The sequence below is a fragment of the Sturnus vulgaris genome, chromosome 1, assembly GCF_052056855.1.
Source record: "Sturnus vulgaris isolate bStuVul1 chromosome 1, bStuVul1.hap1, whole genome shotgun sequence".
Classification (NCBI taxonomy): Eukaryota; Metazoa; Chordata; class Aves; order Passeriformes; family Sturnidae; genus Sturnus; species Sturnus vulgaris.
The window spans coordinates 130,294,382-130,319,893 of NC_142243.1; the positions used below are offsets into that span (position 1 = coordinate 130,294,382).

At 35.7% G+C, this 25,512-nt stretch overlaps 1 protein-coding gene across 1 annotated transcript in view; it reads right to left on the bottom strand.

Moving 5' to 3' along the window:
• Positions 1-25,512, bottom strand: part of CNGB3 (cyclic nucleotide gated channel subunit beta 3) — a 59,768-nt gene that overhangs the window by 7,181 nt on the left and 27,075 nt on the right. The window contains exons 5-15 of the mRNA XM_088176937.1: positions 24,275-24,460; positions 23,536-23,744; positions 21,675-21,725; positions 19,688-19,774; positions 18,025-18,089; positions 14,402-14,524; positions 8,452-8,593; positions 6,350-6,509; positions 5,900-5,997; positions 4,782-4,865; positions 3,142-3,260 (exon numbers count right to left, since the gene is read on the bottom strand). Of these exons, the coding sequence (XP_088033063.1) occupies positions 3,142-3,260; positions 4,782-4,865; positions 5,900-5,997; positions 6,350-6,509; positions 8,452-8,593; positions 14,402-14,524; positions 18,025-18,089; positions 19,688-19,774; positions 21,675-21,725; positions 23,536-23,744; positions 24,275-24,460 (1,324 nt within the window). The remainder of the gene's footprint in view (positions 1-3,141; positions 3,261-4,781; positions 4,866-5,899; positions 5,998-6,349; positions 6,510-8,451; positions 8,594-14,401; positions 14,525-18,024; positions 18,090-19,687; positions 19,775-21,674; positions 21,726-23,535; positions 23,745-24,274; positions 24,461-25,512) is intronic.

Consider the following 25,512-nt stretch of genomic DNA (forward strand, 5'->3'; position numbering starts at 1 on the left):
TTGAACAATCATTTTTAGGCTTTCCTAACAGAAAGCTCATTTTATCAAGGTAGACAAAGACTAAAGGGATCGGCTTTTTCATTATGGTGATGATGTGAGGTGAATTTTTACAAGTGAGGAAATCTTTGCTCAAACAGAATAATCTTTGACTAAGGACAGTGTTATGTACTTCAGCATTCAATCTGGTTTGGTTAGTGTGTGAAGAGTTATATGACCAAAATTTTAAAAACAGATATGTTTGCCTTGCAGTGATTCTTGGTAATGCAATATCTATATTAATCACCAAATTTGCTTTTTTACCTAACATTTTTTTACTCCAGCTGTGAGCCTGAAATGCTGTAATATTAGTAGAAGTTGATAACCTTAGAATTCTTATGCTAGCAAATTAAATTTCAAGCTATAAAGTTGTTGAAGTGATGACTCAGTTTATCTATTGTTTTTATAGCTGATCTTTGTAGGAAGCTGCTGCTAATAGAAATTGGGGAATGGCTTGTGTTATCAGCTGAACATGCAGGGTTGTGGTGGCTCACCTGGGCACTTATGTGCACATGAGGAGAACTGGTAAGAAAGGAAAGGGAAATAGGTCTGGATCTTACTTCTGAGAAGGATGTCAAACTCCAAAGGGCACAGAGCCCATCAAAAAGCAGCAGCTACTACTTTGAGGGTAATCCTGGACCGAAGTACTGAAAAATGCCATCTTTCACAAAACTAAGTAGTCCCTGTAGTTTGGATTTTTTAATATAAAGTTTAAAATTACAAAACAGATGAAAACTGAAGCTGAGATCTTCCTGTCAAAAATTTACATAAAATGGAGAAATGTTTTAGTTTTTCCAGAATTAACATTTTCTGATAGGAAAAAGCCCTAGTGAAATATCAGTAAGTGGATGAAGGAGGACATCTGGCTTCAAGTGTAATTTTCTCTGGGCAAGTGAAATGTTATTATAACTGAATTTCTCTTGTTCTGAATTGTCTTTGCTGATAGGCTCTCATTAAGGCAACAATCTGTTTGCTTCTGATTTTTAAATTATTTTACTTCCCCAAACTGATATTATCTATACAGGAAAGTTGCAATGAGGGTAAAATGTTAATTGGAACTCCTATTACTTAATCCCTTTCTGTAATAATTTTCAGGGGTGAAATTGGCAAGGGACATGTTTGATTGTTACTCTTGCATTGGCTTTCTAGTACATTTCAGGGAATTTTTTTGGAAAGAAGCAGTTTTATTTTCTTCAATTCCTTTGCTTCTAGAGAAGCAAATGTCATTAACATGCATTTTGAACAGAGTGAGATTAAATAGCAAGCATCTTATAAATCATGTACCTAAACCACTCAGAAGGAAGCTGACATATTTCTCCAAACAAATCTTGAATTGGAAATTAGAAGGAAATCAGCCTGATATCAGACAGGAAAACTTGTATGTCCTAAAAAAAGTTGTACATAATCCATTAAAGAATATTTTCTGCATTTTCCTGTGGTATTCTCTATTCAAAAGACCTTGACAAAATTTATATAAAAAGTCACAATACAAACTCATTATTTTCTAGCACCTTGCCACTAGGAAGAGCATATATCTCCTGATGCATTTAGTGCATCATTTAGTCTGCCAGTTGCTGTGTTTTTTCTCCTTGAGTTTATCCACTGCCTGACATTTTATATGCAAATTACACGTGTCTGAATGGGTTTGCTGCTGCAGTAGGTCAGTGATGAATAAAACAAATAAGACTAGAAGTATAGTGTTACAGCATTGCTGAGGGCTTTGCTGGCAATATTGGCAATTATGTAGAGTACCACGTACTGGGAAATGAATCTTTAAAGGTCGTTGTGTGGTTCTCACATGGAAACAAGTGCTCACCTGTGTTCAATCAAAAGTTTAAAATTCCCTTCCTTGTTTTGAAACCAGCAGTTATCATTTCTCAGTTTAAAATGCAAAGTTCTCACTTCAAATACCAAACTAATAAATAATTGAAAACCACGTGTGTCACATATGGGGGCTGCTTTAGATTTTCCTTCTGTCTTTTCATTATTCCACCCTTATCAATTAGTAGATTCTCAGTCTTTCTGCATAACTTACAATACAGACTTTTGTTTGGAAACTTTGCTCAGGTAATTATATTGTCACACAGAGACATACCTTTCAAAAACCCTTCTCAAAGAGCTGATATAATTTCACTTTCCCACTTAATGAACAAGTTCTATAACTATGAAATATATCAGATGTTTTGCACTTGAGGTCTAAACAGGTTCTGTATGCACATCACTGGATAAACAGGAATGTTTCCCCTACTACAAAGGGAGACACAACTGGAGGACAAACCTGGCACAGAGCTGTATTACTTTTCAAAAGGCAGATTAAAGCTACCAGCAAGAGTGCTAACAATAACAGGAAGGCAGCTGGAAGAAACTAAGGATCCAGTTTATCACATGCAGCAGCACATTTATTTTATTATCTTTCCTTGGGCCAGCCTCAGTAGGGGGGTGCAATGCCTAAAAACTAGCACTTTTTTGGCTAACTAGGGAACATAGTATGTAAGAGTTAATGGATTTTGCATAGAAAGTACATGCAGAGTATAAAAAAAATTTATAGCCACCAGAAAAAATTCTCATCCAGATAAATTCAAACAAGAATCTGGTCAACCTTTTTCTTGACTTGTATGCTTTTATTAAATACTTTTTCAAATTGGGATGTCTGATTTTTAGCAATTTAATCAGCTCTTAAATGGGCTATTTTTAGTTGCCATTTTAGATTTTTGTATCTATTTTGTTAGAAATTAATTTTCATCTTTGCCATCTGCTGTTTAAGTGCACCTAGTCTTATTATACAGACAATAAAATGGATTTGGTCCTCCTGTATTGCAGACAGCATAACAAGGAGACGAGTTAAATCTTTAAATGCTAAGGAAGAAATTTATATCCCTGCATTGATCAAAACACTGGTCTCACATCTTACTCTGTTAATCACTGATGCTTCACTTAGATTTTCCTTCACTTACATGCATCTCCTTGCACAGTGTCCTCTTTGTTGATCATACCCACTTTCCAGCCTCCCCATGATAGCTGTCACACTTACCACAGAGAAGTTAAACAACCACTGATTGTTTGACAAGTTCTGAAAAAAAGTACCAAAAATAGTGATGGACCTACCTGATCTCCCCAAATACAGCTCCTGCTCTGAGTGTAACCAGGACTTTGGTGCCATCAGGGCCTCCAAGGACTTGAACTTCACCCTGCTTGATGATGTACATCTCTCTGCCAATCTCCCCCTGGGCATACAAACACACAAAGAACCCGTGTTTTAGCAGTGTTTTTTGTTGTTAGAATAATATGACAGGTTCTTCTTTAAATATTTCTCTACTCTCTCATGAGCGGAGTGTAGCACTATTATGAGGCAAAGCAGCACTGTAGTTTTAAAAGTGAAAAAGCAGCAGCAACAGAGCCAGGACTGAAAATGCAGGGACTTGCACTTCCTATCTCTTCACTTGGTCCTCCAAGATCGCATGCAGCATCTCCTTAGTGAAGTAGGGTGAGACCAACACACATCCAGGGGGAAGGTGGCTCCAACATTCCGTACTACATGCTGCAGCATAAATAAGATTGCTGTGGTCGCTGGTCACATAGTAGAGTTATACAAGTGAGAGGCATTTTAGCTCTGAATCAAACTGTAATAAGTTGATTCTCCAATTTCTCATAACCTCTCTTTGTTAAGAACCATTTGCATCAGAGTGCAGTATCAAGCATTGAATCTGTTGCTGTCTTTTATTCTCTCTGTTGTGTCAGAGTCCCAGCTGTAGTCTAAGATCCTTACATGCTGTGCATTGTATAAGCAAACACACCAAACTACTCTTCCACCCTTCTTAGCCAACAGCAGTTCTGGGATTGGTCTTTGAAGGGACACACTTGAGCCTTCAGTGTATTCACAAATGTTTAACTTCTGCACAGTGGAGTCAGTGGAGCTAACCCAGCATTCTTACCTTAGTGGATATGTTGGACCAGAGCTGCTAAAGACAAGTTAAGGGGTTCTGGTGGTCACTTGTGTAGGTGATGGGACCTGTGGGTCGCTTTCCAGAACAGTAGTAGAATGGATTACTGTTTGTCCCCCCAAGCTTTAATTGCATCTGACTTTGCCCTGTGTTTTCGTGCCTTCTAGAAAGACACTAGGGCTCACTGGTCAGAAGCTGAGCTATTTACCTGAGAACTACCTCTCTGGCCAGGCTTAAGTCAAAATGCTGAGACAAGATAGACATCTTTGCTAGACAGAGTGACAGCATTCAGCTGAAAACCTGGAGATGTCTCGGAGCTGTGAGTGAAGGTAGAGCAGATCCTGCTGGAAGGAGCTTTATGGGATGCAGTGTATTTTCTACATTCTTAGATAATTCTACTTAAGCTTGTCTGAGTACACAAATGAAACACAGATGAAGCATCATAGACTGAGATCTGTAAGCTGGGTTTGTATGTATAGAAGTATAGAAACATTAAGTTTGATCCATTTTAAATATTAAAATTTCATAAGGTATCATTAGATAAGCCATTATTTACATTAAATGCTTTCCCATATTGCTATAATTTCATGGTTGGTAATGTGAGTAATAAAATCCATATTGTCTTGTTCTAGATTGAAATTTGAGAGCATATTTGTTGTTATTACACAGAGTAGCTTAATTAATTTTATGCTTTCTAATTCAGTCAGGATTAATTTTATTTAAAGAACATTGTTGACCGATATCTGAACTCCTTTTCTAAAATACATAATGTAGTTCTTATTTGAATAAGACAAGAATGCTCACCTTTTTGCAGACAAAGTCACCAGGTAAATATACGATGGATTTCAACCTTAGCAGCATGTCATATATCATCTGGGTATCACAGCCCTGTTAAAATAAAGTTGATCACTCTGCTAATTCAGTATTAAAAATGACTATTAGTGCCTCAAAAGCCAACAATATAGGAATGACCTGGGGATTCTGTAAGTGGAATGCAAACTCAAACCATCCTAAAGATCAGCTATTAGAGCTGAGAAAGGACTGAAATAATTCTTATTTCAAATACTTATGAAGTTTTCTATGTATTGAACATATTTTCATTTTTTATAAAGTGAGTTTCTGTACGTCTAGATTTTCTGAGGAAGCTCAGTAAGTGTTATGTTCAGAGCTTTATGTGTCTTTTAAGGGTATTTATGGGATTTTTTTTTTTAAACTGCTCCAGGGGAAAAGAACAGATCCTGTGAAATGCCCATATAAATCTATGAATTCCATGCCTTCAACATGCATAGAAAAAATATATAGCCATGTAATTTTTGTACACGTATATCATGTGATTTCTTGCAAATATAGTAACAAGAAAAATTTCTGTGTATACTTCTAAAAACTCAGTGTCTCCTTGCTTTTGTCCCAGAAATCCAATTTTAAATGCACATTTAAATTGCAGCTCTAGAAAAGCTTTCCATGGTAAGTAAAGAGAAAGCTCCTTTACACAAAAACTGACTGTGATGCAGCTTTCTCTACACCAATGTTACATTGAGAGCACAGAGCATGGGTGATCTCAGGCAGACCTGGGTGGATACAGCAAGGTGGACTGTGTGTAAAGTTAGATTATTCTCTGTCTGACTCTTGGGATTAGTTATACTCTGAACTCACTCACAGTCTGACCATACCATCAGCTATAGGATGTTATCATAACAGGACTTTGTTTTAATCTCATTTGCTTTCTTTAAAGATCACTTCCTTGACACAAAAGAAAACTAAATGCAGGCACTTGGGTTTGTTCTGATGTCTCCATTCGCTGAGACATTTGACTTATTTTGCCTTGTGTACTAACAAATGTACATAAGTGTTGAAAGATGCACAAAACAAGTTTTCTCTATGAAATACCACATATTTTTGTATTCTCCTGTAAAACTACTTGCTTTGAATAACTCCACTTTGTTGACAATGGCAAAGTTCACATCAATTGCAACTGCTAATTGCATTTTGGTTGGCATCTGCTCCAGTAATTCTGATTCATCTGAAAAAAAGAAAAAAAGACAAATTAAGGAATGTCCACAAAAATGAGTAAAAATAACTTAATGGAGTTATTCTGACACATATGAGTTCAAGTGAGGAAGCAGCTAATGTGCTTTTACTAAGATGCTTAATAAATCTGGTCTAAAATTATTACCAAAACATTGTATTAATGAATATAATTTGCGAAGTATTAAGAATCATATAGCTTTTTAGTTCCAAAGTAAGTTGAGCAGCCTCCTCTCACTTCCCACATGCAATTTAGAAAAGGAGAAATGTGAATTTCACCCTATATCTGTATCTGTACAACCACTGTCACTCAAACATGCTAAGTAACTGGAATTGGAAATCCTCACCCAGCATTCCTTGAGAGTCCCATGTGTATTCATACCAAGTTCGAACACGGTTTTGCACCAATCTTGGAATAGAATAAGTGTTCATGTAGGAGACAGTATTGTCCACACAGGAGCGATAGTAGTTCTGCCCTGCTGTTGCTGCTCCAATTACATCTCTCATCTGCAAACATCAATTGTTGTTACTACACATTTCAGAAAAAATAGTCCTGATTTTAATATCTGCCAGCAACACATAAAAATAATAGAATACTTTTTGCAAAATCATTGACTAATTATGCATTTAGCTGCATGTTTTGAATAGGTGCTTCATCCTCTTTTTCAGAAAAATTACAGATTTAATCTGATTGTTTTAGAAAGTGTAACATGATTTTAGAGGAGCTGTTTCTGGGTTTTGGCTTATTCTTCTGCCTTGTATTTCTGGAAATGGATGAAAATTATTGATTATACTTTTCTTTAAAATCCATAGTAAAGCTACTCTGCATTTGGCAAGCAATGCAAATCAGAAGCGAAGCAAACTGGGCTGAATTTCTGTAATAACATCATCTGACACCACTAGAACTAAGATTGTGCCACTGTTTAAATCGTTAAGAGATCCTAAGAGTCCTAAGCTCTGAGAGCTGATAGGTGACCTTAAAGCTTTTAGTGCAGGAACATCATTTAACATTTCAACTCAAATGTGATTCAGTTCTTTAAAAGTGGATGAGTTAATGTTCATAGATATTCCTTCTTCGAAAGAATAAGTATTCAGATGTGATTTTAGTGGAATGGCTTCATGTGGCAGCTGCCAAGGATTAATGTGCCATGGGCTGAATTTTGCTCTTTATTACAGAGATGCAGTTGATTGCAATGGGAATAACAATTTTTAGGCAAGTGTGCTAAAGCAGGAATAAATAATTTTAAAGGTTCTTTGTAAACAGGAATTATAACAATCAAACTATATAGTGAAGTATTTTGTATGTTAAGGTTTAAAGTTTGCAGATGACTATGCTGGTTACAAAAAGTAATCTGCAGAATCTTCTTGGGGAAACAAAGCTTTCATTGATAGTTACAACAGCTTAGGGGAAAATTACAAATCTGCAAACTCTGGAGTTTAATTCTATATACTTGAATTCAATAGTTTTCCAGAAAAAATATTTTATGTCTATGCTTTATTTTATTTTGTTTTATTTTTGGTAATTCTGGTTTATGGAGGAATTTTAAATATAAGGAAGAGTCTCTTTAGTAACAGTTACCCCTTCTTGCAGTTCCAAAGAGCAAGAGACATATGCAATATCTAACTGCTTTATTACTGAATTTTCTAATGCTATATTCAAAATAAGAATTAATTTCAGTTTTAATTTAGTTTCCTTTCTTTTTTTTTTTTAAAGTAATTAAATTTACAACACATATGGGCAAATCAAAAAGTCTGGAATGGTTTCTACAGAAATAAATAACCCACAGCCTCACTCAGAAACCTCAGCATTTGTTTTTCTGTAGGCAATGTGTTTTAAAATTTATGTTCTAAAGCCCAAGTTTAATAGTTAAAAAGCAGAAATATTTCAATTATATACATTTAGAAATATAACTGATTTGGTGTGCTATGGGCCTTTTTTTCCCCCTCCTGCCAAATGAGAACTAAGAGAAATAGAAACCAGTTAATTGACAAATATATTGTAATTTGTGGAAGAGATCAGAGTTCTAGTTTGACAAAAATCATGGGATTTTCATTAACAAAATCCTATTGGATTTGGATTTGGTGGTAGTACTGAGTGTGACTTATTCAACATTTACAATTTTTTTCTTTTTTTCAGATTTAACAGTATAATATGAATGTCAAGGATTTGTCTCCTTGGCTGTGAGTAAGGGAAAAAACAGGAATTATACATAGCTTCAAGGGTCATCTCTGTCCTGCAGAGTCTTGGCTTTTAATCAGCTTATGTGCAAAAGAGCTTCAAAGCAGGGAACTGATTAAACACGTGTATTTATCAGAAAAATAAGTATGTTTGATATTAAAATTGAGGACAGAAACTAAACTTTTTCCCAGAACTAAACTCCACTAAATGGAATGTATTATCACTACATTACAGTAATTTGAATACAACTTGTTGATTTTTTTAATGTACCTGACCAATTAAGCTGGAGAAGACAAAGACACCCATGAAATAATTCAGAAGTTGAAAAATTATCTCAAACAGAGTTTGTGGTTCTGGAAGGCCACCGATGGTGATTAAACTGCGAACTGCCCAGTAGTAACACCTCAGGTACCTGTGGATACAAACAGCATTTTTGTTAGACTTTAGCTACTTATGTGTTTGAAGTTAAGCATATGAGTTGGGCCTTTCAGTGATGCTTTTTGGTCCAAAAGACTTTCAGCACTTTATAAAGGGTTATGAATTTATAAATGATACAGTTATATAGGTCAGGTTGAGCTGAATGTTCTCACTGAAAATAAAAATGTATGGGAAATGCAGCTCTAATTTACTGTTCTCTAGTAACTGTAGGTAGCACTGAAGAAAACTTGTGTACAAAATTGCCAAGATGGACATTACAGTGTCAGAATGCTGCCAATGAAGATGGTCAAAAGCAGTGTAAAAGTGTCAGAGACTTCCCAGAGTCTCTCTGTAGCAGCATAATAGATGCTCAAACACCTGAAGGTTCCCTTCATGGCTTTCATTTGATGACACCTGTGCAAAACCTTATGGTGGGAATGACAAATGCAATATTGTTCTTCTTGTGTCCATTTTTACTCCTTTGATCATGCTGGTCTTTCTCCCAGTCTGTTTCTGAGTACCCTTCATTAGCTCTACCTCCTGGGTAATGTCAAAAAAGTTACATATTTCCACAAGCTGTGTGTTAATCCAACTTCTCCAAACCACTAATTCAGCACTGGAAGGTTGACTCTCTATTAACATCTCCTAGCCACTAGTCTCCACAACTCCTGTCACCTTAACAAACTCTTTCTTGCCTTTTTCATTACAGAGCCTTTTGCCTTCAAGTTGTGTATTTCTACTAGTATGATAACACAATTTTATGAAAGCAGCAAAGGACCTGGACAGAATGCTTTTAAAAAGTGCTTTGGCATCTCTAAAATTCTGTTTTAAATTTAATTCTAGAACATGATACCACAAACAATGCAGCATTGGGGAATAAATAACGAGTTCAAATCATTGTTGTGACAATGCTATCATTTCCTTCTTTTCTGAGCAAACAAGCAATTGGTTTAGGTATATTTTTAAAAGGCTGCTATTAATTAGTATGTGACTTCCCAAGTTTCTGTATAGTCAGCTTCAGCTTTGCTGATGATTATGAGTGGAACTTCATTTCCCTTAATTATAAAGTGGGATTTTCTGTTACTTCATCTGTGACAACTGCTTCTGAAGCAATGATAATTCTTTATGTGTGTTGTATTTTATTGTTTTAAATAATAATTTCAGAAAACCAAACAATGCCCCCCCCCCCCCCCCCCCCCCAAACACAAAGACACAGAAGAAATGCTTTTGGAGATAAGTTTGTTTTGAAATAGAAAGTCTCGTGTGCATCTTCTCATGCCTGCTCTGAACCTGAGGTTCCCTTAGGAGTATTTCAGACTCCTCTCTTTTTAAAATATGACCTCCACTGTAATAAGAGGCTCATGTAATAGTACAACTTCAGGGTCAGTTTTGTGCAAATATGAGAATATAAACTCACAGTAACAAATTATTCCAATGAGGCTGTTTTTTCTTAAATCACTTGAAAGTGTTTTCAAATTTTTCACCCAAAATATAAGGCTTTACCAAGGAATTTATATTTTTCTTTGCAAAGTCCTTTTTTTCTTGGTTGCAGATTAATAAAATGCAGTAACAATGATCACTTTTACCATAGTTTTCTAGTTTTAGATGTTAGCAGTCAGAACTGGCTATTTTCATTCAGAGTCCTTAAATAAAAAATTCATTGCGTATTTTCCATCTTATCATTTTTTCTTGTTAGGGATACAAAATGAACTACTGGATTACACCAAAATAATATTTTCACTTGGGATAAAAAAAAAATCACATATACTTGTTTCCAGCAAAGTATGCATAAGTGGCAGCTTTTACTTAGACTTCTGCAGCATAAACAATAATAATGAGAAGATTCATGCCCGTTTTGGAAGAATTACAGATTTAAGCATAAAATTATGCTTCTAGGTTGACTGAGGGGACTTATGTAAAGCATATTAATATTATATTGATTTGCCATAACTGAGAATGCTGTGGTGCTTGAAGCATGTATAATTGGGTAATATAAAAGTAAAGAAATTAACATTACTTCTGTGATGCTTTAGGAAATAAAAGTTATTAAGCAACTCCCTCACCCTCAATGGCTCTGCGTGCCAAGTTTGCAAACTCCACCATGATAGACAATATAATCTTTATTCTGAGGATGTCTACAAAGAATGAAACAACTCCTCAGAGGAATTTACGGGTCACATTCTTCTTTGTAGTGCTGGATGTCCAAAATATGAGGCTTTTTTTTAATATCTTTTCACCCTTTTTTAAGATTTAGTTAATATAATGTATTCTTCTGTGATTTTACTTCAAAAGAAACTTTCTATTGGCAAGGCACGTTATATTCTCTATCTCTTTGGAACAGGTTGTCTCCATTAAAGCATTTTTGGTTTTATTTTAATCTGAAATGGAAGTTGCACAGTTGAAATACAGAGCAGCTTTTTCCTCCCTAAGAAAGGGGGAAATGAGATTGTAAATTTTGTTTAAAGAAAGCCAGAAAAAACAACTCCTATTTCAACAGTATTAGCAGCTCTGCTTCCTACCAGCATGTGTCTGGAAACTATCACTGTTTACTATACTGCTTACCACCCTGTTATAAAATTATTATTGAAGTAAACAACAGTCATGAGACAAGAAAGGGATTTTTGCCTCTGCACATCATAGAATGTTTATCCTTCAGGCAATCAAACTACTAGATTTTTCTTTAAAAAAAAGAACTAGGTATGAAAACATTCAGAAACACTGCAAATAAGATACCTTGTAATACTATGTCAATAGAAATATCTTTTCAGAATTCACTAAACTTCTTTCATGGTTTTGGTTAGTGCAGGTAAATCAAGTCTTCGTGCATGGGTATCTCAGCTTTTAAGGTGGTATTCACATATTCATTTCAGCCCAGGGAAGCATTGTTTCAGCACTATCACGTTTGACTCCTCTCAGGTTACAGCCAGGATGAGTTTAAGCAGTGTAAAGCAGCAGCCTTTATAAACTAATGACTTCCTTCTTGGTACCTCTTCTGGAATGTGTTCCTCAGGTGCCTGTGGGTCTGATGATCTCAGACACAGCGGAGCAAACTATAAAGCTTTTACTTGAAAAGTATGGTTGTGGGTAGCAGGTCTGAAAGTCTGAAATATGAGCTGGGCTGTGCATTCACAGCTTGTGTGGAGGCACGAAACTCTCTTTGCATGGCAAGCACTGCAATCATGACACATCAGAGCTATTGCAAGGACAATGCACAGCTCATACCCACGAGACACATTTCAAGATTTTCCACTGTGCCTTGGGCAATGCAAACCAAAGGAGTGGATTTGTTCTAGACACGTACAGTGACCATTTTCTGGAACATACAGATATCCACTAAGTCTGTGCCCAGAACAGGAAGGTAGCACACTACAGAGAAACATAATTAGGAGGCAAATAAATGTCTTAAATTTGCCAAAGATATTTGCAGAGTGCTTGTAGATGACTTGCAAACAGCAGAAGTATACCATGAGCAAAATGAAATTATTTGTTTTGCCTAATTTTACTGCTGACCTGGAGGCTTTGCATGAGAATTTCAGCTCCCTAGTTTTAGGTTCTCTGTGAACAGTGATGAAAGAGAGATACTTCCTTGTCATTCAGAACAATGACATTACATTGAATCCCTGAAAAAAGATTTATCTATTTTCCTCAGGAATTAGGGAGATTGATCTTTTACTTAAGTAGTTAAACTAGATTGTAGATAAACACATATATTTGAAATTGTCCACTTAAGAGACCTTTTCAATATCTGCTACTGTCCTTGTGCAGAGTCTACACTCTGGTGTTCCATTAGTTGTGCTGTGCTTCTGCATTAGGAGAGACTGAGGTCTTGCCAAACTCAGCCTCACAAGTGCACTTTTAATGCTGGAAACACTGTGGGTGGCTAAATTGGGTGTGTTGCAGGGAAGCAAAGTTGACTGCCTTTTCTTCTCATGTCAAAGGCTGTTACTGATGGCTGCTGTGCAAAATACTTGAGTGGACAAGAACTAGAAAAGAACAGAGCTTGCAGAAATTTGGAGAAGAGCTGCTTTGATAATTGTGCTTGTGGTTTGAGTATTGTGTAGCTGCTAGTTGTAGATTTAGTTCACCAGCTAATATGCCTGTTCAGGAGCATGTATGTAATCAAACTAATAATGGAAACTGCAGTCTGTTACTTCTTTTTAGCCTGGAAAAGGAAATAAAATCCTAGGAATGTTGACTTTTTAAGAACTGGTTTTGGACATAACTAGCAATATTTTATGGACACAGCAAGGATTCTACATTAAGCATTAATGCCACTAAATCAGTGCCAGATCATTTTCTGTGGGTCAATGTAATCTGAGAAAGCTAGAATTTTGGTTTACTTGTCAAACCGCTTACCATAATTTTTAAAAATTTGCTAAGTAGCTATGTTTCCCTAATCTTATTTCTGAATATATTCCCATTCTTTGTGAGACTATTGGCATATTTTGCTTCAAATATTGTCAACCTTGAATGCTCTGTGAAAGCAAATTATAAGTTCACTGCTGTGCCATAATATATGCTGCAGTACTAGTCACTTTTCCTGACAAATTGTTCTTGTATCTGCTTTCCTAATAAATGAATATACCTTATCTTGTCTGATAAGTTCAAATTCACTTACATCTCCAATTATAACTAATGTTTACACGATGCCTCTGTGTGAGGAAAAATCCTAAAACATTTGATGATTAGATTAAATGTCATGCCTAATTCTCTAAGGCAATTCTCTTCACGCAGTCAGCATTTGCTGTTAGTGGGATACAACAGCAGTACTCAAGATGTGTATTTTAATGGTGTGTGGAAACTTCAGACATGTCATTTTTTTCAAGAGATAACCCTACTTTAAAAAAATCAGCGCTGGTTTACACAAATTGTGTTTTGCTCTCAAAGACTGTTTTCTTATCCTTGAAGGTAGTGACTTGTCACGAAACTTGTGAAGTCAGACAAAACTACAAACAAGAGCAGCACATCTCCAAGAGAAAGGTGAAAAGTTATTTAGAAAGCAATTTATCACAGCAGTAGGATACTGTATGGGGTTTTGCAAGGAATGTAATCAAGGAACAAACTGAGCTTCTCTGGCTTTAAGTATATCATAGCCTTTGAAAGAAATAAATTTTCACCCAACTGAACCTAGTAGCTATATCTTTACAAAACTACACAAAGAATATATTATGACTTTGCTTTTCTCTCTTCCTCTCTGTCATCTTACTAAATGGTCCTTACTTGGCACCCAACCAGTGCTGTCACAAGGAGCTTGTGAAAAATTGTGCCAAAATCTCGTTTCCCCTGAAGACACTCTGCCACATGTTTAAACATGACCTTCTCAAAAGATCAGAGAGAGCTGGTGGAATTTCTTCAGACCAATCACCACGGTGAAGAGGAACTAAAATGTTGCACTTTAATGACACAATGCTGTGTGGCAGCAAAAAAACTCCCAAACTATGCCTGTGTTTCCTTTGAGGGATTGCTACAACAATCGTTCTAACAGTTCCCATGTGCATATGCAATCACTAAGTTTAATTTATGACCCTTGTTACTTTCTAAATGTTTAATTAAATTAGCACTTAGCACCGACTCATAAACCTATAAAAGCTGAAAATAGTGAACTGATTATTCAGTGCACCTGCCCTCCAAATATGTGTTAGTATTGAAAGCTGCTAATCAGCAGTTATGATGCTAAAAGTTTGCTATCCAAGCACTTTAAAAAGTAAGGGCATACCTTGCAAGCAGCAGCATGGGAGAAGGATGGGGGGGGCAGGAATGAGCAAAATAAAAAAAAAATCTCTTGCAAAAGAAGAGGACTTACATGTTTCCTTCGCCATCATACACCCATCTAGTGCTGCCAATTCCTTCATAGTCTGAAGCCCAATAATACAGGCATGCATTAATGTGCAAGATAAACAGCAAGTAGCCAGTAGTTCGAATGACCCTATAAAAGTCAACAGATTCCTGTAAAATAAGCCTTACATTTTTTCTTTTTTTTCGTTATTTTTTTCTTTTTTTTTTTTTTTTAGTATATAACCCATTACTTTTTTTTTGGATTAGCAGTGTTAATGTTAAGCATACACTAAGTAGTTCCCCACCTGTATTGAGTCTATGAAAAATATAGCTGGCAGTTACCAACCTCTCACATCTGTCCAAGGTCAAATAAATATCTTCCCTAGAATATTTGACATGGGGTAATTTTTAAATTATAGTTCCCTGAGGAGTTTACAGTCCACATCTTTAAAAGGCTATGAATATTTCCAGAAATTTGAACCTATATTAATGAGGGTGCAGGGTAAAAAGTAATGTGTTTCCCAAACTCTATCCAAGATAGGCTCTAAAACTTGTGAACCAAAGCCAAGAAATGTTTGAGGTCAGAAATGAACTGCTTACAAGACCTGTAATATAAAACTTGCAGTAGATCCTCTAAATAGTATGATTTAGTCACTACAGCAGGACTTATATCATTCTTAATCCCGGTTCTTATGCTTATGGGCAGTTCTTTGAAGAATACCAATGATGAACTGCTTAAGCACCAAGCAGCTTTCTGTTTAATACAATAATGATCTCATTGTATATCCTCTGTTCAGTTCGTGGGGATCAAAAGAAAGATCTCCTGGAGTTAGATCTCTATTGAAATATTCATACAAACAAGGGATAAATAAGCAAGAAAAGTGCAGGTCTTGCCTAAACACAGGCTGGTAGTTAGTGAGTTTATCTGCTACAGCTGGAATTCAATGCAGTTTGTAGTGCAGAATACCAGAGTAAGTGGTTTTATGAGAATTTAATGAGATCTAACTAAGTTGGGTCTATAAACAAAGTTAATGGGAGCTAATATCTCTGTGATTGTTTCATTAAGCACTCCTTTTCTGCTTCTTCAGTGCCTTTGTATGCCCTCCTTGGCCTCTCCATGCCATTAGATAATCTACCTAAGTGTACTCTTCTTCTTTATGATGCTCACAAATGAATGCTATTTATCTTTTTAAAAGTCGGTGTGCTTCCAGGACAGCTCTGTTTAGGATCACAAGCTATAGAGAACAGCAGAGAGCTGTTGTGATCTAGTAATGTTGCTATATTGGCCATACTAGGTCTTCTGTTCAAGTCTGAATCCATGAAAGTGGACTCCTGAGGTCTGAGTGAAGATTCTGGAAACCTCTTCTGTGTTATATTTCTCCAGACATATGTTGGATATATCACAATGAGAAGATGTAAGTAAGTCGTGCTAGCTCTATTCCTACAAACTTAAACTAAATAGTTTGAGAAGAGACTCCCCCGAGGTATATCCACTTGCTGTGTAAAAACTTAGTTTGATAGTATATAGTTAATTGGTGCCTTATTGCTCAAAGTGTGTTTATACCAACCTCAGACCAAACCCAGATTGCCATATTGAAATAAAATGCAGTAGTTTGCAAAAAAAGACTGGGTTTTTAAAGAATTTTTAGCTCCTGCTTGTACTCCTCTGTATAACTACCTCTGTTCTCCATTTGTCAGTGAGTAAACCTGGGAGTCAGTGCTTTCTGAAGTATGAATTAGAAAATAGATTCACTTTGTTGTATTTAGATTCTGCAGTTTACAATCTGCAAGTGATTTAATATTGGAAATCTGAGCCGGCCTTTGACCAGGAAGCAAAGACAAAAAACAGCAACACACAGTTGTGTTTCTTAACCAATATCATGCTAAAAAACTCTCTGACAGGGCAGAGTAGCTGGTTCAGTCTTTCCAGCTACTGCATATATACATTTTGCATGAGATCTCACTCTGTGTGTCTTAGCCTTTCTGAATGAGCACTTTTCCTGTTTTCTGACATGTAAATATGCATCACATCCTTCAAAGCTGGTCTAGCTTGAAGATATACACGTCCCCTTCACATCTTGTCCTTTGAACGTTCATCTCCCATTCTATATCTTGATAATAGTGTGAAACTCTGTGCCTTGAAAAACTTTATTTGGGTGAAAATGAGTTTTAAATTTGTTCTCATTACTTTGAAATTCATATACGTACAACAGTATTGTTACAAACTAATTACTTGATTCAGAAATGTCTATATTATTATATATTGTCTATATTATATATACTGTATCTCCCAATACTAACTCAAGTATTATAGGAGATACATAAAAATCATTGAATTATGACTCCAAAAAGCAAAGGCTATAATATGGAAAATAATTAATTGTAAAACAATTCATTTTAAAGCTTATCAATATTAGAGAAAATTAAACACCATAAACAGATGAAGGCTCATTTTTTAAAATGAAATTAGAAACTGGAGAAGGCAGAGATTGAGAAACTGGCAAGAAATTTCTTAATCATGTGGAAATTCAGTCCTCTCTTGAACCAAAAGAATTTTTAAAAAGTCAAAAAAACAAAACAAAAAAAACCCAAATCAAACCAAAAAATAATCCTATAAGTGGAGAGGGCAACATAAGTTTTACGAAGGTCAGCATCTCAAAAATATTTTAGTAGAAACTTTTAAGTTTTGTTTTATTTCAGAGGAACATGAAAAAATGAAAGCAATGGTATTTGAACCTTCTTTTAAAATTTATCTTATTTTTAAATCTCGTAAAATATCTCATTTGATTGCATTAATTCCTAGTGTCCTGTTTAAATGCAATCATCTCTGAAATAGAGTAAGATGATAACCAATATATTTCTGCAACACCAACAGACAGGAACAATAAATGCCCCAAAACTGGGACAGGGAAAAGGATCTGTTGGTGGAGGTATAACACAAGAAATATTAGTCCTGATGACACTGACCATACAGATGACAAAGCAGATGAGTTCATTGGATCTTAGCAGCATCACTGACAGCTGAGGGGCCTATGAAACTTGCCATAGCTATGTCCCTGGACTACTTGAGTTGGATGCAAAATTGTTTCTGTCAATGCAGAAGGTGAGAGCACAGCTCAGCTGACTATGGTTATAATCACTGCTTGAGAACTGTGCTGAATTGGTCCTCATTCCAGCTGTAGTCAGTGCAGTGAAGGATCAGGTTTCTGTGTATGCTAGGTTCATGGGGAGAGCATGTTTGAAGAAAAATGTTGACACAGGCTCAGGCTCATAACTCCAATTAAGTATAAATAAACAGCTACTGAGGATTTGGAACTGCTATTAGCAACCTAAAGAAGGTGTTCTTTAGCTCTTTTAGTAAAGAAACTTTCTGAAACTTCTGATCAATTAAATTTTGGCAGAAGCCTCAGTTTGGTGAATATTTCCCCTGAACCAGTCCAGCTGAACTGAGCTAGATTTTATATGTAAGTGAAGCATTATATATATTATTTTAATGATTACCATAAAAACAGATATTTAAAAAAACCCTTTAAATTGAACTGTTAAAGACATATCATATTTCACTCAGTGCTCGACTGACAACTCATGAAATAATTTGAAATACATTCTGTGCCAAGCTCTGCATGCTACTTGAGTTTTATCAGCACATACCTGTAGATGTATGCTTTTTCCATAATAGCTTCCAAACGATCATTAAACTCAAAGAATGTGTTATGCTGAATGGAAAACAAATGAAAGTAATCCAATCACTATTTTTCAGTACAGAGGTTTTTTTTGTAATAGTACTGGCATCAATTCACATACACATTTTGAAAATGGATTTTTCAGTAATCAAACTTTCTATGAAAATTAGTTCTGGCTAGGACAGGGTTAAATTTTAGAGTGGCTGGGAGAGGCATGGCTGGGACTCCATGTTATTCACCACCTCAGGTCATTCCTGAGAGTGGGATAAAGGGACTGTCTCTTCCAGGGAAGAAAGATGTTCCTTCCTGTTAAGAAAATCTAGCAGAGGGAGCTGTCTGGTATCTCTTGCTACTGGAGAGTTTTCCATGTGAATCATTGCTTTTCTTATACCCTCTGTCATTAGCAATGTTGCTGTTAGTGTTCGTTTTCTTGTGTCATTGTTGTTTCCAGTAAAATGTTCTTATCTCAACCTGTGATCATTGCCTTTTGTGCCTCCAGTTGAAGGGGGAGAGGGACCAACATATGGTTTTAGTGGGAGTACTAAATTGATGACTATTCCTAAACTATGACAAACATTTAACAAAAATGTGAACTGAAAAGCAAAGATAAATTTGAGTCAAGAGTTTTTCTGGGTATTGAGTGTTCTCTTAATCTGATAACCGAAATAACCTTGCTGTTTTGGTCAGAGTATTGCAGGAGAACAATTTCTACTTTCCTCAAATATATATAATTGCTTGGGCAACCTGATCACAAAGAATTACATGCATTTTTTTCTCTTCCTGAAATTCCAGCAATTCTCCAGTAAGTATCAACAGCCACGTACTAGAGGGTACTCTGTGGTATCCATGCCAGCTGTATCGAATTCTTCCTGTTTAGTATTTGCAGTTGATCTTTAGTGATTTTTTCTTTGCTTTTGTTCAATAGACAGCGGTTGCCTAATACAAGGTACTATTTAACTTTTCATTCTTTCATGTTATTTTTTTCTAATTTACGGATTTTTTAAGTTTTATTGAATATTGAAGAACACCTTCATTTTGTCAGCTTCAAATGAAAACCAATTCTTTGTCAACATGTTGATTGTGTGCAAAGAAATGCATTTAGAGTGGCCTGATTGGTATTGTGTTCTAATCCCTTCTCAGACCTTTCATTACACAACTCCAAGAGTCTTTGGACACTTTAACAAAAGTAGGTTTGTGCTTGATAGGTATTCCGTGTTGAGATTTTGTCCTTAAGATTACCTCCTTTGCTTTTAAACATGTGACATAAGCAACAGAAGGAGAAAGTACATTGACATTAATTTGTGATTTCTTCTTAATCTTTGAAAACTAAGCTGGTAATTTGAGATTAATCTAATTTAAATAATGTGAAAAACCTAATCAAAATGACCTTTAATCAAAAATACATTTTGAAATTAGGAAATAATAAAGACAGAAGAAAACTAAGAAAATGGCTTAATTTGGCTGGACTATGACTTGTATTTTTTGTTTATTTATTTAGTTATGTTGTACCTTAGCCTGAAGATATTTTTCGGTTTCTAAATTTCAGATTCCTAAATATTATAAAAAAATTTCTGTTACATTGCAAAAACATCTAGGCATGGTTAACCATCCACCACTAACACAGATCTTACCTTTAGCATCCTGTTTGCTCGAAGTGCTGGATTAAATCCAAAGAAGAAGTATAAAATGTCAAATGGAAACACTGATATCACATCAAGCTGTGGAAGAGCAGAGAGGTCAATTTAAGCTTCATAGTAATCATAATGTATTTATTTGCTGTCAAAAACCTGCTTAGACTGAATCATGACTGCAATAATATTTGAAGAGTCAGCATGCTAAGCATGCAGCTTCCTAAGTACTGGCAGGTAAGATTATCTCCTTAAAAACACCAGCAGCTTGGCTCTGCCCTGCTTTTGAGTCCCCTGTGCCTGAGATGTTAATCTGCCTCATGTGGATTATTAACGGTATCTCGTATATTTGATTATTAATACATTCTGGTTTTTCTGTAGTTCTGACCAGACTAAAATGTTTGGCATGTGGCTGGTGAGTGCAGGTGGGAGACCGCTACACAAGCACTTCTTAAAAGTCCTTCAGTTTTTAAAACAAGGCTGCCTAAAGCGATTTGAGGGAGCACAGTGAATTAGATTTCTTGCTTGCAACCTGCAGAAGGCAAGTGTTCCAAACAACAGATGCATCATAGGATGACAAATTTGGCTGGGATTTTTTTTGTTTGTTTGCTTGGTTAGTTGGTTTGGGTTTTTTAAATAGATTTTTTTCTTCCATCATATTTGTATGCTGCTTCTTCCCATACCACTAAGATTTTCAACATCTCCCCGCAGTCCATCAACTATGTGATTACACTTCTTATCTGCATGCTTTATACTTTCCTAAGATAGAGAAGGAAAGCTGTGGCAAATTTATCTTTTCCTTTTTAAAGATCCTGGGATACCTTGCTTTGTTGCTATTGGGAGTAAGAGAGGGATGTGGAACTCTGCTCTTCATCTCACTGTAATCAGAAATGTCTTTGCTCTGAGTGGTGTAAATTCAGTTGGCAGCAACCAGCCTGCAGCACTGACCTTTTATTCCATGCAAGTAAGAGGCAATTAATACCTGAACAGTGTGCAAAGCAAACCAGAAAATTGATTGAGAGAAACAGCCTCTTATGGTCTCTCTCGCTCCTGCTCTCAGACACATGTCTAAGAGGAGGGAAAATTTAGTCAAAAGTGCATTAATATCAGTAACTTCTAATTAGTGCTTATTCATGTGACAAATTCCCACATTGTATCTATATCTTGCATGTGGTGAGAACACTCAACTCTCATTAGTTTCTCCAGAAATCAAGAGCCCTAAACATACATCAAGTGTGCACTTAAAATAAAACCATACAAATCCACTTTGGTCTCTTGCTTTAAGTTTCACTCTGTAAAAACCCATTTGACTGTATGGTATATATCCTGCACTTTTGGATAGCTTAATATCAAGTATTTAAGTAATGATGCAACAGTCACTGAGAAAAAATTAACTCTGAACAAGGCAGGTGCAAAAGTAGAGGAGAGGGCAATAACTAAGATGTCTATATAGTGTTACAGAGCTGTATGTTCATCAGGAATTCAATAAACTGCCTATTTTTCACTGGCAAAATAACCCCAACATTTAAGAACAACATTAACAACTTTCCTAAATCAAATGCATTTTTGTTTTTACAAAGTGCTGTGAGCATGAAAAATCTTAGTTTGAATTTTTGACTGCTCCTGTGAGCGATGAACTGTTCAGTGCAACGAGGTACTTCAAAAGAGGAGTTATCATCTCCCTTCAGGAGTTTTAATTGTCTTTAGTATGTGCTGGGGTGACCTCACAAAAATGAATCAAATTCTGTTTTATTAATTTATTATAATTCCAAATTAATACATAGAATTGCATTTATAAGTATTTTCTCTTCCAGTTAAAGACTGTTTATGAAGATGGCAGTTTTCAGCTGGTGAGCACTGATATGCCATTGAACCAATGCTTTCTGGTGATATTCTTAAACCAACAGTGATTGTCAAGGAATGAAAAAAATCCTGTGAAATCATACAGCCAGAACTTGATATCGATATCAGCAGCACAGGCTCTACTTACCCGGAACTTCACAGAGCTGTGGTAGAATTTCTTGGTCTCCACTCTGTCTGACTACAGTGATAATAAAAGGAGAAAAAGGCACAGTCAAGATCAGAATGACAAGGATGAGTCTCTGCTACTCCACAGTGTAGTAGGGGTGATGACAGTTAAATAAATGGTGGTCTAAAAGTATGAATGGAGAAATATCTATAGATATTTCTGAGAAGTAGTACTGTTATTAGTCTAGCTTACATTAGATCAAATTTTGTTGGAACTACTTGAAAAAATGAGAATTGGGTTGTCTGATTTTTTCCAATCTGGATGTTGGTCTAGAAAAGTACATTATATTTTTCCACAAAAATTCCCTCTCAAGACAGCTGTACCACTTCATGCTCAACCCAACCCCTTTCAATTTCATTGCAAAAAATGCATTTATCTGCTGTGATTCCAAGAAAAAATTTGAAGAGTGTTTCTAATGGTGCTATACAAAATTAGCTCTTTGAATGCTAACATTAACATGCTAGCATTACTAGCATTACAATAATCAACACTGCATTCATTAGTAATGATTAGCTTTTTATTTTTAAATTGTTATTCACGGGAACTGATGCTATTATAATAAGAAAGGGTAATCACAAGTCTATAAAGAAATTTGTCTATTATTATACTTACTGTATTTATATCAGGAAAACTTTAAAAATAGCTTTAAGATCTTAATCATATTTCCAATTCCAACTTTCACTATTATCAGTTTAAACATTAAATTAAATGCAGGAAATCATTCAGGAGATGGTTTCTGTGCACTAAAATCTGTAGTTGTAAAAGCAGCTTCAAGGGAAATACAAACTGAGCTTCGTATGTCACAGTTTTAATTTTGTCCATAACAATTGAGTTTTGAGGGATTTAGGCAAGATCCAGTTACTGAATGTCTTGGTGTGGAAAAATATATTCCATGGCACTGCATTTAATACCTGTTGAAAAGATGTTTGCACAGCTGGGTCTCTAAAGGTGTCAGTAATATTGTGTATGTACAATGTATAAAATCTTTTGTAAAAGCACTGAACTAAAACTAGTTTTGAGGATATATAATTTTAAATTTTCTGTCTGTTGGGTACAGTAATGTCATGCTGAAGTTACCAAGCCTTTTTTTTTTTTCTGAATTAGATATCTTTTCTCTATAAGATGTCAAAGAATCAAAAGCAGGGAAGACTTTAATGTTCCAGATATGCTTTGGTATGATAAGGGCAAGTTTTCAGATATTTATTTAAAATTTTATTTAACATTTTTGTATAAAAAGATAACACAAAAATTGTAGCAAGAATCAAATTTCAACATAATTATTTCCCCAAAAGAGATTATATTGAATTATTTTCAAAGTATCCTAAAATTGCAGGGATTTGCTCTGATTTTGGAAAAAAATAAAACCACCATCTCACAATCTGTTACAAAGCATGCATATCCTGTCCAACCCCAGCAGAATATGCCCTGTCATTAAATGTGATTCTGATACAAGGCAAATAGGTCAAAGTTTCACACAAACATACAAACAGATATATATGTGCACAAGTACATGTGATCAGTGATTCCAGAGAGGAATCCGTTCAGAGCTGTATGCCTGTTTCAGCTGCTCTATCTGTTACTTTCAAATCAGTTTTTTTGCCATTTTTAAGAATGCAGGTAATGGATATGTTTCTTCCTACACAGAATAATGGAATGTCAGTGTAGAATGGAAGATCAGTGATGAAAAATATAGGTATCCTTTGATAAATAAAAAAAGTTACATAGATTTGACATAGTGATAAAAAAGAAGTGTCAGATTGAATGAATATCTATACTCTAACACACAACTACTGCCCCTGGAAGTCCCACTTCCAATACTTACTATTATATCTCCCCCTTGGATAAACCGCACTCGGGGCTGGAAAATGATTACATCGCACAGGTAGCAGATGTCACACATTACATCAATGACAAACCAATATATTGTGTTACTGGGCGTTTGGTAGGGGAACACATAGCGCAGGGGAATAAACCAGCAGTTCCAGTTATAGGCGATTGTCACAAGCATGAGCCATGCCACGTAACGGCGATCTGGAAGAAAAAACATCCAATGTGGAGGCGTCAACTTTGGAGCCTGCTGTCATTATTTTAGACACACTCATTGTGCTGCAGTCTCTGGGAATGCTTCAGCCCAGACCAATCTCCCTTTTGCAGCTGGAATGCTGCTAAAGTGATATAGCTTGGAAATAGGAGTCACACAAGGAATTTGCAAAAATGAGAGCATATAGAATTCAGTGCATCTGAAGAAACTTATATGATGATTTTGCGTCCTGCTCATGTATATTATAGCTGACAAAACAATTATTTGTCCCTAATGAGTGGTACAAATTCCAGATCAAGGTTCTAATTCTGGTCAGTTTGCATTAGACCTTTGTGCATACCATCTTTACAACTGATGTCACTTTTCCCTGTTTGGAATGAATGTTGTTTAGGACAGGACTTCTGTGTCCCTGGGCGTTACAAACTGGAATGTGTATTTTATAGTGGTTCACAAGTGCTATGTAATACCAGATCACTTCAGTATGACTTTACCCCATTCTATTACACGGCTTTAAATTTACCTGTATATGAGTCAATGGTATCTGGTAGCTTCATATAGTCCATATATTTTTTCAGTGGAGGTTTTTTGAATTTACAGCACAGCATATCACAGTAATGATCCTCCTCTGGCTTTGCTTCTGCCTCCTCTTTCTTTTCTTCTTTTTTTTCATCTTTTTTTTCTTCTTTTGGTGGAGGCTTCTTTGGTGCTGGACACATAGATAACCAAAAACACTGGCATTTTAATAATGGCTCAATTCATTCACCCTGTTTTAACATAAACGAAAGCTTAATAATGTTAAAAAGTCCTTTAAAAACACTGGGCAGTAACTAAATTAATTATATTGAAGGCATAGAAAAACACTTGAAAATTAAAATCACCATTAGTATAAACATGTGCATCTGCTGTCATGAGCAGGGAACTTATGTTACAGGGTGCAATATCTATATTGGTGAATTTCCCTGGACAGTGCCTACAAGTGATGCCTTTTATAAGACTGACAGGAAAATTTTTAATTCATAAGATAGCATTCATTAATGCAACTGAGCATTTCTCTTTACATGACTGTTGCAAAGAATGAATGCAGTGAGGATGGAGATAAGGAAGGACAGCTGTGCCGTGGGCTGATCTCTCCCCTCTCCTGAGACCTGATATGCAAGATGCAGCAGGTGAAACTAGTGGGAAGCCTATGGTTTTTAAGTTTCTAGGCTTCAAAAAGTCTTGTAGGACTCCTTCTTTGAACCAGTTCTTCCATCTTTAAGCTGGATAATATTTGCACACGTCCTATTAATTCTGGTGGCTTTACATCTGATTAGGATACACAGTCTTAGCAGTAAACTGACAAACTGGATATATAATAAGTTAGGAAATAAAGGTCACAAGTTCTATGGAGAGAACAAAAGAGGTAGATCAGCAAATTAAAAAAATTTATAAATTAATTAACCAGTTGGTATAGTTTATTATTCATCAGGCACCATTTTTACAGCTCTTTAAAAAACACATACGCAATGAGCAGCTTCTAAAAAGTGCCAAAACATAAACCCACCACACTCAATTCTTTGTGGAAAGAAAAGGAAAGTCAAACTTTCCTCTGAAGAGGAGAAAAATTGATTTATGTTTCATATTTTGTCAAAAGTCAATGATTAATTAATGTCAGATGAGTTTGCTCCATTTGAAGCATGGACTTAAAGTCTTCGATGCATCCAGATTTCTGTCAAGGCTAAAATGTTATTTACTTTATTTACACAGAAAATCTCATAT